The 15,120-nt window shown below is 52.1% G+C and overlaps 1 protein-coding gene and 1 pseudogene across 1 annotated transcript; both read left to right on the forward strand.

Annotated features, from left to right (window-relative positions):
- Window positions 1-3,798: 3,798 nt before the first annotated feature.
- On the forward strand, window positions 3,799-6,187 carry LOC129355089 (zinc finger protein 135-like). Its single transcript, XM_055024642.1, has 4 exons — window positions 3,799-3,853; window positions 4,020-4,294; window positions 4,339-4,622; window positions 4,800-6,187. The coding sequence occupies exons 1-4, from the start codon at window positions 3,799-3,801 to the stop codon at window positions 5,584-5,586; spliced, it is 1,401 nt and encodes a 466-aa protein (XP_054880617.1). The 3' UTR covers window positions 5,587-6,187.
- Window positions 5,767-10,742, forward strand: LOC129355090 (E3 ubiquitin-protein ligase parkin-like; annotated as a pseudogene).
- The last annotated feature ends 4,378 nt before the right edge of the window (window positions 10,743-15,120 follow it).

Here is a 15,120-nt window from a genome sequence, read left to right on the forward strand (position 1 = left end):
GGAAATATTGACTTTCTCCAAAATGATAACTTTCATCAACCTTTCTAGCTCCACTGTTGAAAATGAGGAGCTGCCATTCACCAATGACATTGAAATAAAATCCAGTCCAACATGGTCTCAGGTGATTCTTTGGATCCTGTTGGAGGAAAACAGAAGAAGAGCTGAAGCCAGCAGAGCTCTGTGGTTCAGGTTGAGCATCAGGCTGGTGAAGAGGCTGCAGGACCTTCCTGCTGTTTGGACACGGGACCAATACGAGCACTTTAAAAGCTCAAATCAACGGTTCCATGCTAGACATGGAAAACTAGGATGCACTTCATGCCATGATGTTGAGAATTTATGTCTCATGGCATCTGGAGGTGAAACTATTACCAGCTAGTGGGCTGAAGGAAACACGGCTCCATTGTGCAGCAGGAGCTGCTGCAGCAAGAGCAGCTGCAGCAGGAGCAGCTACAGCTTGAGCTTCGCAAAAACATTAATCAGCACAGAGACTCCAAGGCACATGAAGAAATATATCTATGTATTGTTTAGTACCAGCAAGAATGTAGAACGGCCGTCAGCCCTGCTGGTCAAAGCAGGCCTTGTTGGGCCTGCCCATCCCAAAGTACTGCTCCACTCACCCAACACGGACCAACCAGAACCAGAACCGGCCTGACACCACAGCCCAGTTTCAAAAACATTTTTTTATTGGAAAATGTTTGGGTTAATAAGCATCTGAATTAGTGATTTGACTTTCAGCAGATATAAGGCCGGCGGTATAAAAGAAATAAAACCTTAACATGTTGTGAAATATGAGGAACTGAAGAGCAGAAATGAAACATCAGCAGCAGGAGGAGCTGAGACATCAAACATCAGCTCTAGAAACATTTACAGATCTAGGAAAACCTGATATTTACTTCCAATCATACAAATTGGAGACAGAATCCTGCTTGTGGCGTCACAGCGTAAAGCTTCGCGATATCTCGCGAGTTTTTAATGCAAACTTTCAGCTGAACTCCTCCAGCCAATCAGACGGAGGCTGCGCAGCGGCTTGACCAATGAGAGTCGGCTCTCGACGGCGCGCCGCCTCTGCGCCGCAGCGTCTCATTGACGTTAGCTGGAGACGTGCCGCCCCTGCGCCGCGGCAGCGTCGGCTCCGCCACTATGCGGCCGCTCCTCGGCTGAGATGTGACAGAGGTGCGGCAGGAACCACCGACTTCGAACAGAACCCGTAACCGAACCACCAGGACAGAACCGGTCCGGCTCAAATCGTAAGTGGGTACTGGGCGCGGAAGCGGCGCGGCGGGTTGGCGGCAAGGAGCGCGGTAGGCAATGTGCGGGAGGAGCCGCGGTGCGGCGGGCCGCCGGGGTTCGGAACCGAGAACGAGCCGGAACCTGCGCGAGGCTCGGTTCCCCGCAGCTCCATCTGACCAGAAGCTGCTCGAAGCTCGGTCTGGTACCGGCGGAGGTTCTGGCACCGCGCGGCGCGCTGACGCTGCTGCGGAAAACCCGCCACAGGCCCAAATGCTCCTCTTCCTCCTCCTCCTCTTCCTCTCTGCTCCCATGCCTTTCTTCATCATGTCCATCCAGCCTCCTCTCTTCCTCACAGATGAACCTGCCGGTGTCCAGGTGAGGCTGGGAAACAGGAAGTGACGTCACACATCAGGTGAAGTTGTGGCGGCTTCACTCCATCCATCGGCCCGACCCGGAAGAACCAACCAATCACAGATGGAGTACCGGGAGAGAATCCGGAAACATGAAGAATAGAAACAGAATAAAGTGAAATAGAACAGCCTCTTCTGTCCCGCCTCAGTTCTGATGTTTGGATCTTGAGCCGGTTCTGGTCCGGATGGACCTGCTTCTGCTGGACTCACCTGAACTACAGAGATGCAGGTCAGGGTCAGGTCAGGTCATTGTCCTGTCCTAGCCTGCATCCAGTCAGACGTGACGTTAGGACATCTCTGTCCTCTCCTCATTGGCTGCTGGAGTGTCACATGATTAACCCTGAACCGTCATCCTCCTCTCTGATTGGCTGCACCATCAGCTTCCTGGCTGAATATCGACCAATCAGATGCTTTCAGTCGCACCAGCGCAATCTTTTTTTTCCAGTAACCTTTGACCTTCCCCTACTGTCTGTCTTAATTAAAAGGAGGAAGAAATTTTTTTTCTTCAAATTTCTTATTTGTAGTTTTTATACAATTTTAAAACATATTTGTTATGATTTATGATCTTATTTTTTTATTATTATTTTTGGTTAATAAAGCAGGTTGTGGGAGAGGCATAAGACATGGGCCAAAGGTCAACGGGCAGAGACTCAATTATGGGATTCAACCCATTTTTACAAAATGTCTTTTTTTTGTGTAGTTATTTTTTTTTATGTAATTTTCTTATCTAGTTATTTTTTTATATTTTGTTACATTTAGTTTTAGATTATTAAACTGATATCTGATGTCACATTGAATGTTTTTTTTGTAACATTTATTTGAAGGTTGTGTTTATTTTTATTTTTAGTTATATATTTTTTATTTGCTACATGAAACCGGTAGTGAGGTCAGACATGTTTTATTTCTACATTTTGATGTCATTTTTTAATTGCTGAATGCGGAAGCGTCGCCATGGTATTTTCCACCTCTGTATATTTGTAACTTTACTGCTCTTATTTTGAAGGGCCGTCTTCCGGTCGTCTCGACCATTTAATCCTTCCTCTCGGAGCTCCGTGTCCCGGCGGCGGCTTCCTGTTATTGTCACGGCCCGCTCCGGTGGATTTCACTGATTAACGGCTGGATCTTGGTGAGTAACCGAATCCCGACCCGGTTCTGGTACTTCTGCGATGAGCCCCGGGTTTTTATTCTGACAGTTCCCGCCGGGAAGGAGAGCAGCTGGTCCTGCTTCCTGACAGCCGCCCGGCCCGGAACTTCTCTGAGAAAAACGCCGGTTTTACTCCTGCGAGCCGGGCGGCCGACAGCAGCGTTTTTAGCTGCGGGTCCGGATGTTTCCAGAACCATGGCGGTGTAGGGTTCGGTTCGGCTTCCGTAGGGCAGCCATAAAATGTTGCAGCGAGAGTCAAATTAAGCTTTACTGAGAGAAGTCGGGCGGCTAGCGCCCTCTGTCGGCCATCCGGGGAGCAACAGGAAGTCAGGAACCTCTGGAGGAGTTTAATCAAGTGATCTGAGACCAGAACTATTTATCTAGAGCTGATCTTAGATGAGATCCGTTCATCTAGAATTAATCTGGAACCTGTCCTTCATACTGAGGAAGAAAACTCGGTTTAATCGAATCATCCAAACAGATTCCAGGTCAGCACCAGGAATCTGTTAGGAATCATTATCCTAACTGATTAAACTGGAGACCCAGCAGGTCCTTACAGCATTCACTCCTCCTGGCCAGCAGGGGGCGTCAACCCCTTTCACAGAATCATTAACTTTACAGCAGTTTCTCATACACAGCATGAATGTAGCAGCAGAGGAGAGGAAAAATTCCCCTTTAACAGGAAGAAACCTCTAGCAGAACCAGAATCGGGCTCAGTACCATGGGACTTATCTGCCTGGAGGTTAGAGAACACACAGCAGAAGAAGAAACACATGAACTGATGTTGGATCATTTCTGATGTTCATGAAAGTAGAAACAGCAGGAGAGGGAGAGCGATCAGCATCATGTCAGCCGCCTCCAGGAAGGAATCAGCCAATCAGAACCCAGAGCTGCCATGGACAGAAATAACAGGAAATAAAAAGTTACAATGACAGCAAACGGTGCAAACTGGAGAGTAGTAGAAGAAGAAGGAGAGGGGAGAGGCCAGGTCGTCCTGCAGCAGCCGGTAGCATCATGACTACAGGAGGAGCTCAGGATGACCCCGGCCAGCAGAACACACTGAGGTTCTGTTGGGTCGCTGAGCTCTGATTGGAGCCGGCTGTGGCTCTGTTGGTTCTCTGTACTGGATGGAACCAGAACCGGGCCTTCAGCTCTGCTGGTTCTGGCCGCTTGTCACCAGGATGGGACGGTCCTCTCCCTGATCTGACCCCGTGACCCCTGCTCTTTCTCCTCAGGTCGGCTCCTCTTCCTCGCCGCCTGCGGGATGGAGGACTCGGAGACGGAGCTGACGGTGTCGGAGTCGGACGCCCTGGGCGCAGACTTCATCACGGTGGAGCTGGACACGCAGCCCATCGAGTACGTGGTGAAGTGGGCCGAGGTCGGCTCCAAGTTCACCATCTCCTGCGTGAAGAAGGACTCGGACGAGGCGGAGGAGCTGGCGGCGGAGCCGCTGAAGATCGAGGCGGACGAGGCCTTCTTCGCGCCCTACGAGGAGGTGTTCCCCTGCGAGGTGACGGAGCAGAGCGTGGAGATCAAGACGGACTCGGACGAGAGGACGAGGACAGCGAGGAGACGCGGCTGCTGCTGGAGGCCGGTGGCGGCGGCGCGCCCGACGGCGAGGCGGACCCGGACCGGGACTACTACGAGCCGGAGGGCCGGCAGTACCGCTGCAGCTACTGCGGGAAGCGCTACAGCCACGCTTCCAGCCTGTACCGGCACCAGCAGACCCACACGGGCCGGACCGGCCCGCCGCCGGCCACCAAGAGAACCTTAGAGCCGTCGCACCCCGACGCCCGCTACGCCTGCCCGCACTGCGGCATGAGCTTCAAGGGCAGCAGGTGAGCCGGGCCGAAGTTCTGCTGGGGGGTTCGGAACCTGGGCGACACCGTTAGCTCTGACCAGGTTCTGGCCTGGTTCTGACCCGATTCTTTAGCTCTGACCCGGTTCTGACCCAGAGTTTTAGTTGTGACCTGTTTCTTTAGTACTGACCCGGTTCTGACCCGCTCTGTCTCCAGGATGCTGGGCAGCCACCTGCGGCTGCATGGGAAGCGGCGCATCCATCCCTGCAACATCTGTGGGAAGGAGTTCAACCACAGCTCCAGCCTGTCGCGCCATCGCCTCGTCCACAAGAAGGGCAAGGGCGGGGCCAGAGAGGCGGAGCCCGCCGCCCTGCGCCACAAGGCCGCCACCAGGAACAAGAAGCCCCGTAAGGCGGGCGGCGCGGCACCGGGCCCGGCGGCGGCGGACCGGTTCTACGCCTGCCCGCAGTGCGACCTGAGCTTCCGGACGTCCACCCAGCTGTCCAAGCACCAGGTGAGCCACGTGAAGGAGCTGCTGGACAGCTACACGCCCGGCAAGGAGAACCTGGGCGAGAGCTCGTCCGACCTCAAGATCCGCCTCAAGCTCTGCTCCCGCGACAAGCCCAACTTCTACACTCTGTGCAAGAAGAACCGTCGCCGCCGCGGGGGGCGGCCGCCCCGCGACGACGACCCGGAGGCCGGCGCCGGGGAGCCGGGCGGCCGCCGCCACGCCTGCGACCTCTGCGGGAAGAGCTTCAGCCACGCCTCCAGGCTGGCGCGGCACCGGCAGACTCATGGCGCCGGCCCGGGGAAGCACGTCCTGGCCAAGCCGGGCCTGGCCGCCTCCAAGTCCAAGACCTACGTGTGCGCGGCGTGCAACAAGACCTTCATGCACTCCTCCAGCTTCTCCCGCCACAAGAAGGCGCACCTGCAGGCCGCCGCCCTGAGCCGCAGCCCGCCCCTGGTGGACGAGACCGCCCCGCTGGAGTCCGACTCCGAGTGAGGGTCGCTCCGACCCGGACCCGTTCTGGGTTGGTTCTGGACCGGCGCCGACTGGTTCTGGACCGGTTCTTGGGCCAGTTGTGGTCAGAGTGAAAAATGTTCTGGACCCGTTGGGATTCTAGTTCTCCAGGTTTCAGGAACTGGAACTGGTTCTGTGTAGATAGCAGCAGGACGGCCATATATGGGCGCGTCGGCCGTTTCCATGTATGGTCAGAAGGGACCGTTAGCTTCCTGCTCCGCTCAACGGGCTTACAGGCATCCACCTGTTCTGGGCCCACCCCGCCCCCTCCTCAAACAGTCCCAGAGCATCATGGGAAATGGAGTCAAAGCCAGCAGACTCTTCAGTAAACTGACTGCTGATTGGACGGTTCAAATGAAACCTGTGAAATTGGTTATTGGTCAGCGATCGGCTCCAGCGGAAAATCTGTCACCAACATAAAAACGTTTCCTGTGGATGCCCCGCCCCCTTCAATCTGTGTTCCTGCTCGACACTTTTGAGTTTTATTGTGTGAATTGGAGTTAATTTAATGGTGATTTATTTATAAATGTGAGGGCGCCCCCCCACCTCCTGTAGAAGATAAGCAGCACTTGATGCCCCGCCCCCTGATGCCGCCCCTGATGCCCCGCCCCGTCGTGTTGGTTTGTTTGGGTTTGGTTCTGCAGATAGAAAGAACAACGTTCCTCATTGTACTAGAATAAACCTGTTCACCTGTTCTGTCGCCATTTTCTAATAAATATTAAAAATCTTCCTGTCTGCTTCCACTTCCTTTGCATCAAGTAGGCTCTTAATTTGAAGGGTCACGTTCTGCGCCAGGGGTTCTGATGGATCATAACCAGAACCAGTAAACCAATAAAACCTTTCAAAATGATAAAACATTTCGGTGGTCATGGAAACCAGTCGGACTCCTGAATCTATGGGGGGTATGAATACTTGTGGTCTCCAGGTGAGCCTGCTCCTCCTCTGGGCGCCACCTGCCGTTCCCCTCCGGTCCGGCAGGTGGCGGTAGTCCTGCCCGCTAACTTCCGGACTACAGATCCCAGAGTGCACCGCGGCCGGCTGTAAACACGTCTATGAAGGACGAGCAGCAGGATGATCGGTGAGTTCTGGTCCGGCTCCCGGTTCGGTTCGGGTTGAAGGTCGATCAGTTCTTTCAGCTTAAAGACCAGAACCGCGGTAGACTGGGTTCGGACCAGAACCTGTCCAATAGCGCCGGTTCTAAACCAGTCACTGGTTCTGGTTCCGATCGAAGTTGGTAAATTTGAGAAAGTTCTGGAGGTGAGTCCAGGTCCAGTTCTACCATCCTGCATCCCTCAGTGAAGGGACCGGTTCCGGAAGGGGCCGGTACCGGGCCACCAGGTACGGCAAGTTCTGGTGGACTGGACCTGGCCAGCCCAGTTCTGGTGGTTCTGATGCACAGAAACAGCCTCCTAACGTCAGTGACGTGTTGGACCCGAAACTGGACCTCTTGGTTCTGGAACTGCTGGACCCGGACAGAACCGGACCCAAAAAATAGGATCAAAGTGAAATAAAATGAAAATGAAGATTCAGCGAATTATTTAAAATGTTATTTCTGTGAAGGTTGATGAGTTTACTGATCAATAAACATTATAGATTATTAACCAATAATTAAACATTCTTAATGCTTTATGGTGGTTCATATTATCAACAGGAAAATCGTAAGGTCTTTCCTGTTATGGTTCTTAAAGCAGAACTCACCTGGCCAGGTGTCACAGGGGGCGGGGCTACCAGAGAACCAAATTGGTCCTGGTTCTGGTCCTGCCTGAGACCGACTGGAACCCATCACACCAAATCCATAAAATCTGCTTGAGTGTGAAGTTAGACCTCACCTGTGTTGCAGTTAGACCCTCACCTGTGTTGCAGTTAGACCCTCACCTGTGTTGCAGTTAGACCCTCACCTGTGTTGCAGTTAGACCCTCACCTGTGTTGCAGTTAGACCCTCACCTGTGTTGCAGTGTTTGTGCGGTTCAACCACGGCCCCGGCGTTGCCGTGGAGATGAGTGCAGCGGCCCGCGTGGCGGACCTCAAGGAGATTGTGGCGAGTCAGCAGGGAGTTCCTGCCCAGGCGCTCCGGGTTCTCGCCGGCAAGGAGCTGCAGAGCTCCGCCTCCCTGCAGGTGAGCTCCCACGCCGATGTGCAGGTAGCGCTCACCTGGTGACCTCCTCACCTGGTGACCTCCTCACCTGGTGACCTCCTCACCTGGTGACCTCCTCACCTGGTGACCTCCTGTCAGGGCTGTGACCTCCCAGAGCAGAGCACGGTCCACGTGGTGCTCCCTCCTCCAGGCTCCATCCACCTGCCGTCAACGCAGCAACACCTGGTTGCCAGAGGAACAAGGCTGACCGACTGGACCTGAGCTCCTCCAGGTTGGCCGCCGCCGCCGCCGCCGTGCAGATCACTGTCCTGGAGGGAGGAAGAGAAGATGAAGATCAGAGTTCAGAGCAACAGGCTGCAGCTCCTAAAGGTCAGTAGCTGCTAAAGGTTAACACACACCTGTCTTCACGTGTGTGTTCTCTGTTTCCAGGTGTGTGTTCTCGTTTCCAGGTGTGTGTTCTCTGTTTCCAGGTGTGTGTTCTCTGTTTCCAGGTGTGTGTTCTCTGTTTCCAGGTGTGTGTTCTCTGTTTCCAGGTGTGTGTAGTACCTTCTTCGTGTACTGTAAGCGCTGCTCATCCGTCCAGTCAGGGAAACTCCGTGTTCGCTGTCGGCGATGCAGACAGATGACGCTGACGCTCTGCAGGGTGAGAACGGAACTGCTGTACTTCCTGTGTTGGCTGTACTTCCTGTGTTGGCTGTACTTCCTGTGTTGGCTGTACTTCCTGTGTTGGCTGTACTTCCTGTGTTGGCTGTGTAGTATTTCCAGTCCTGGTGCAGTTCCTGCTGGGGGCCAGCAGGGGTTGCTGTTACACTGTGTCTGTCTCTCAGGGTCCATCATGCTGGGATGACATTCTCCTGCCTGGACGGATTCCTGGAGTCTGTCAGTTTGAAGGTTGCCATGGCAATGAGGCGGTAAGGGGCGGGGTCTGAGAGTCTCAGACAGGAAGTTCTTGATCTCTTAATTCTGATTGGTCCTTGATGGCAGGAGTTCTACATGAAATGTGGTCTCACCCCACGTCAGAGGACGACGTCTCCGTGGCACTGGACCTCATCCTGTCCAACACCAGGAGCGTCCCCTGCATCGGCTGCACTGACATCAGGTAACGTCCTCACCTGTCTCGCCCTCTGTCGCTCTCCGTCCCCCCTCCTCACGTCGTCTCTGTCTCCAGGGTCGTGGTTCTGGTCTTTCAGTGTTCGGACCGTCATGTGATCTGCCTGGACTGCTTCCAGCGCTACTGCCAGACACGCCTTAAACGAGCGGCAATTTATTCATGATGCTGTGATTGGATACTCGCTGCCATGTGCAGGTGAGGGGCGGAGCCTCATGGGGCCGGGTCCAACAGGGGATGTGCCTGACTTCCTGTTGTCTCTCTACAGCTGGATGTGAAAACTCTCTCATCAGAGAGATACATCACTTCAGGATCCTGGGAGACGATCAGGTGACTCCACCATAGAAGGTGTGTCAGGGTCACCCCAGGAAGTACTTCCTGTGTTCTAGGGTCACCCCAGGAAGTACTTCCTGTGTTCTAGGGTCACCCCAGGAAGTACTTCCTGTGTTCTAGGGTCACCCCAGGAAGTACTTCCTGTGTTCTAGGGTCACCCAGGAAGTTCCTGTGTTGTAGGGTCACCCCAGGAAGTACTTCCTGTGTTCTAGGGTCACCCCAGGAAGTACTTCCTGTTCTAGGGTCACCCCAGGAAGTACTTCCTGTGTTCTAGGGTCACCCAGGAAGTACTTCCTGTGTTGTAGGGTCACTCCAGGAAGTACTTCCTGTGTTCTAGGGTCACCCAGGAAGTACTTCCTGTGTTCTAGGGTCACCCCAGGAAGTACTTCCTGTGTTCTAGGGTCACCCCAGGAAGTACTTCCTGTGTCTAGGGTCACCCAGGAAGTACTTCCTGTGTTGTAGGGTCACTCCAGTCTTGGTGACTCATTGAGGTTCAGCTAAATAAATACAGAGATGAAATAAAGTAACGGAGGAAGCAGAACCTGGGTCAAAGGCGAAGACGCTGGGAGCAGTGGGAGGTTGATGAGGGGCAGGTGTGGCCAGTCAGAGAGAGGCGGGGCAGCTGGATCAGAGGAAGATGAGGAAGATGAGGGAAGGAGCATCAGGGATAACCCTAACACCAGAACAGGAAGTGATGCAGAGAGACTGTCTACCTCCTCCAGGAATGGAACCAGTTCAAACCAGTGTTTCAAAAACCCAAAGGACATTATCAGAGCTTCAGGTGCCTGTAGTTTACCTGAAACAGGTGAGGACAGGAAGTGATGACCAGCAGAGATTAGGTCTATGATCAGCTGCATCTCTTCCTGGTTAGGGTCAGGTTGTAGCAGGTTATTAGTGCGGGTTGTGCTGACCCCTGTGGTTCTCCCTCAGTACTGCCGCTACCTGCAGTACGGCGAGGAGTGTCTGCTGGCTGCCGGCGGCGTGCTGTGCCCCTCACCTGGATGTGGGGCGGGGCTTCTCCCACCTGAGGGCAGCAGGAGGGTGGTGACCGGCGGCTGGGCTGCGGCTTTGTCTTCTGCAAAGACTGCAGAGAGGGCTTCCATGAGGGGCCGTGCGAGGGCCCTGTGGCCCCGCCCACAGTGGACGGCTGCCAGGTGAGTCACATGATGATGATGATGATGATGATGATGGAGGTGATGAAGGTGCTGAGGCGGTCCTCTCCTTAGGGCTTCGTGGTGGAACACGAGGCGTCTCAGAGAGGCAGGTGGGAACAGGCGTCTCTGCAGCTCATCCAGGAGTCGACCCGGCGCTGCCCGCGCTGCCTGGTACCTGTGGAGAGGAACGGTAAGCTCCGCCCCACAACCGTCCCATTTGTCCACCAGGTGAGCACTGACGGCTGCCCGTGTCTCCCCTGCAGGCGGCTGCATGCACATGCAGTGCACCCAATGCCGAGCAGAGTGGTGCTGGCTCTGCGGCGCCCCCTGGAACAGGGAGTGCATGGGGAACCACTGGTTTGGATAGATGCTACGGCCAGGCTCCGCCCACCGCCGGGGGGCGTGGCTCTGTCTGTCGTCGGTTCAGACTGTGGATTTCTCTTTGAGTGTAAATAACAGAATAAACATGAGACTCCCACTGTGTCTGTCCCTGTGTCTGAGACGGGGCCGGTGTCCCCAGGTGGACGTCCAACAGCGTTCCTCTCGGATCGCGGGTTATTTTTCTTTACATCAAAAAAAATGTGATCACATGAACAAAATACTTTATCACATGTGGAAAATGGGAACATCCTGTGAATTATAGGCTTTTTTGTAAGGGAAATGAATATTCATTCATATTTATCTTAGTGTTAGTTGACATATATAATCACATTTACTTATCAATCTGCAGCATTTATAAACTCGTGTTAAAATGCGGAGATCAATATTTGAAATAACAAGCTGTTAATCAGGAAACCTAAAGTTAAAACTCAGGGAGGGTCAGGGTTGATTTAGCAGAGACAGAAACAATGCAGAAAGTCATTTGTCCTTTAGTTGGAATATTATTTACATCAAATAACTGGTTTAATCTTCCATGAAAGGAATCCAGTTGAACATCCGTCCATTTTCTGCTCCCTAATGGGTCAGGAGATGTTCTGGGCGAGAGGCAGGGTCACCTGGACAGGTGGCCAGTCTGTCATCACAGAGACAGACAGGACACACACACACGCCTAGGGAGAATTTAAAGACCAACAGTCATGTTTTGGATGGAGGAAGCTGGAATCAAACCTACAACCTTCCGATCGGAAGACATTTCTGACGTGCAAAATAAAGGTTTATGTTCTGTTCATAACTTTTTCACCAAAATGAGTGATTTTCATCTAAAAAACAATTTTTGCTTGTTTGTTTTAAAGAATTTTACAATTCAAAAAGTTTTTGACCAATTTAATTTTTTGATTGAGAAAAGTTTTTTTTGTTGAAAATTTTCTATTTTCAAATCAAAAAGTTTTGATTACAATTCTATGTTTGTTGTTTGAATAATTGTGAAGCAAATGTAATTCCATAAAAAAGTCTTAATAAAGTTACTCATCACTGTTTTTGCCAGGCAGTTGGACCTTTACACTTCATTTACCCAGAATGCAATGCAGTGTGAAAAACATGGTGACAAGATTTGATTCACTTTATAAAAACTAAATAACCAACTGTATCTCGACCAGGTGAGACTGACAAACTGCTCAGACAGATGGAGACAGACTGTCCTTCATGAGGTCACACCTGGTGGATTGGTTTACCTGTCTGCGAGACTGAGCTGTGCAGCTGAACTCAGGTGTGTGTCCTCAGGAGCGAAGATGTGATGCGGTTCTTTTTGGACCGCGGATCGGACTCGCTGGGCTCGGATCGGTTTGGCGTCACGGAGTTACATGTGGCCCCGGCCCTGGACTATAAGGACATGGTCTAGTTCCTGCTGGACAGGGAAGGTCGGTGGGTCCAGGTAGAGGCGGGTTCTGGTGCTGAAGGTCCGGTACCAGCTCTATGTGACCCGAGCATCGGACCCTTCTGGACCAGCAGACTCCTCTTCACTAGCAGTCCGATCCATCCAGCTGCTGCGTGCCGCCATCGGCTCCACCGACAACAAGCAGCGGACGCCGCTGCAGCTCACAGCCAACATGGGTGACCATTACATCACAGCATGACATCATAGATAGCTCATGACATCATGAGTGATGTCACCCGTTCCTCAACCACCAGAGCGCATTGAAGCAGCTCAGGTCCTCCAGGACTCTGATGGACAGCTGTGCATCTCTGCTCTGATTGGTTGGATGAGTCATGTGGTAACTTAGCCCCGCCCCCTGACACAGAGCTCTGTGTCTGTGGTTGCTGAGGTAACCTGTGTCACGTTCAGGGTCAGGAGGCCCTCCATCAGGAGTACTTCTACCTGAACCTGCTGGAACCAGAGGCTGCTACACCTGGGGCCCCATCAGGTAGCAGAGCCCCCTCCGTCAGGGGACTGTCTGTGTTGCAGGAACCAACCACCCCAGTAAGTAGACTGGACTCTGAGATAATACATTTGGTAGGAGTTCGATTCCTCTTTGTCCGCCTTTCTTGTTGTGTTCCTAGGCAAGGCACTTCACCCTCCTTGCCAGCTGGTGGCGGTAGAGCGCTCAGCAGGGAGCATGGCAGCCTGGCATCTGTCAGACTGGCTCAGGACAGCTGTGGCTACTATCCAGTAGCTCAGCGCCATCAGAGGCTGAATGATTGGATGTACAGTGAAGCTTTGGAGTCTTCTGGACTTGATAAGGTGCTGCACAGGTATAGGACATTCACAAGGATCCGGAGAAGGCCACTAGGCAGGGGGGTATCAGGGTTTCTCAAAGGAAGCCATCCAGAAGTGGTTCTGGATGGTTCTGGTTTTAGAGCGGGCGTTATTGAACCAGACCAGATGAAGCATGTTTAATGTGTAGCACAGGTGATGCTCTGCAGGTTAATGGGGCCCTTCATCATCAAGCTGGGGAACATCGTTAAGGATGTGATGCACTTCCTGTTCCTGTATGCTGAGATCTTCATCCCTATGCCTCCAGCTTCTGGACCATGTTGGAGGTCAGAAGATCAGCGGGTCTGTCTTTGTGAAGGTTTTGAGTTCAGCTCTGCTCTGACAGAAACTGTGTTGTGTTCTCAGGAACGCCTTCTGTTCCCAGCATGCACTCTGTCTCAGGTCTACTCTACAGCCTTTACCGGATCGCTCTGGTGGATGAGTACGAGTACGCTGCCATAGTAACTGTGGACAACATCATGGCTTCTCTACTGTGTGGAACATTTCTGGCCACATCCTCCATCTTGTGTATCAACCTCCTGATTACACTAGTAACTGAGACCTTCCAGAGGTCAGAGGTCATGCCTGGACTGGTCTCAACCTATGGACTGTAACCTAAATGACCTGAAAAGACATTTAAACCAACACCTTAAAAGCTATTGACTGACTTACTATTAATAAATGACTGAGTTACTATTAACAACCAAACCAAAGCCCCCGCCCATGGACATGGTCAACACACGCACTTTAGTTTAGTTTTGTTTACAACACTGAACCTGTGGATTCCATGGCACTTTATTCTTAGCTCTTATATATTTATTTAGCTATTATGTATTTAATATAAGGTTTTAGCTCTGCTACACTGGCAGCCAAGTAACAACATTTCATTGTCAAGATTCACCTTGTGTTTTTTTGTACAATGACAATAAAGGAAGTCTAAGTCTAAGTTGAATGATTCGTTGGTTGATTGGTGGTTTCAGGTGCATGATAACTCCCAGGCTAACGTGGTTATGCTGCAGGCCGCTGTCATCCTGCAGGTGGAGGACTCCATCCATCGTTTCTATGGCAAGCAGTACATCTCCAAGCACTGCTCTCCACTGGGCGAAGCCTGCGATGGCGTCTCAGCCATGAGTTTGGACACGTCACAGGACGGGTTAGGATGGGTATCCATGCATTTCCTACATCATCTTCCTGGGGCACGATGGGATGGCTTGTCCTGCAGGAGACTCTGGACCAGTTCCTGGTCCTTCAGAGGGACATGGAGGCAGCCAAGGTGAGAACACCAGGACACACAGAACAGGTCAGTGCTCAACTAGGCAGCAAGTCTGACCTCCAGTCTCTCTGGCAGATTCCCTACAGAACAACACCAGCAGAATCAACAACTTCAGGTCCAGGAGAACCTTGAGCTTCAGGACCTCCCCATCAAAGAGACGCCTCAGAAACAGAAGCAGAAACCGAGAGAGACAGAACCAGCAGGTCCAAGATCCCAAGAACCTGCAACAGGAACAGGAGGCCGTTGAGACAGAGCTGAAGGAGCTTCGATCTCTGGTCCAGCAGCTGGTCCAGAACGGGCATGACTTTGTTTGAAGACATTAAGATCATTTGAGACCAGCTTGAACCTTTTTCTGGACTTCCTGATGGACCACAAACGTTCATCCAGACTTACTGACTTAAATGTTCTTGATTTCAAATGGCCAGTAAAGACAGAATGAAGAAAATACCAAATTATGAAGCATGTTTTGAAGTTCAGGCACGCCCACTATTAGCGACTGTCAAACAAAGCCACTGAGCAGCTGAATAGGGGAATCATTTGTTGATACCCACCTGACCAAAACTTAAATGCAAGCTGCAGTTAAGACGTTATATCATCAAAAACCCAAAGAAGAACGTCGGTGGATAACAGACATTTGTGTCCAAACAGGTCGGCAGGTTTAAACAGATCAAGACAAAAAACATACAAGCTAAAAGCGGTCAGCAAAAAGTCGACCTCCCCATCAGCCTCTCTCTAAAGTCACCAGGTGAGTAACAGGTGATCTACAATCAGTACCACCTCCACAGTGAGAGCCACGCCTGACCACAACAGCCACCATGTTGCCATGTTGTAACATGGCAACATGGCAACCGCCTTGAGCTGGCTCTGATGTTTCTCCTCAAAGGCTCTGGTTCTGGTCCGTTTCCAGTGGTTCTAGTGTTCTGA

The sequence above is a fragment of the Poeciliopsis prolifica genome, unplaced genomic scaffold (assembly GCF_027474105.1).
Source record: "Poeciliopsis prolifica strain line A6 unplaced genomic scaffold, Auburn_PproV2 SCAFFOLD124, whole genome shotgun sequence".
In the NCBI taxonomy this organism is placed as follows: domain Eukaryota; kingdom Metazoa; phylum Chordata; class Actinopteri; order Cyprinodontiformes; family Poeciliidae; genus Poeciliopsis; species Poeciliopsis prolifica.

Bases quoted from the DNA above. Each gene is read 5' to 3' on its own strand.
- LOC129355089 (XM_055024642.1), top strand. From the start codon at position 3,799: ATGACTACAGGAGGAGCTCAGGATGACCCCGGCCAGCAGAACACACTG. The intron at 3,854-4,019 runs GTTGGGTCGCTG...CTTTCTCCTCAG, and splicing joins GCAGAACACACTGAGGTTCT to GTCGGCTCCTCTTCCTCGCC. The intron at 4,623-4,799 runs GTGAGCCGGGCC...CTCTGTCTCCAG, and splicing joins ATGAGCTTCAAGGGCAGCAG to GATGCTGGGCAGCCACCTGC.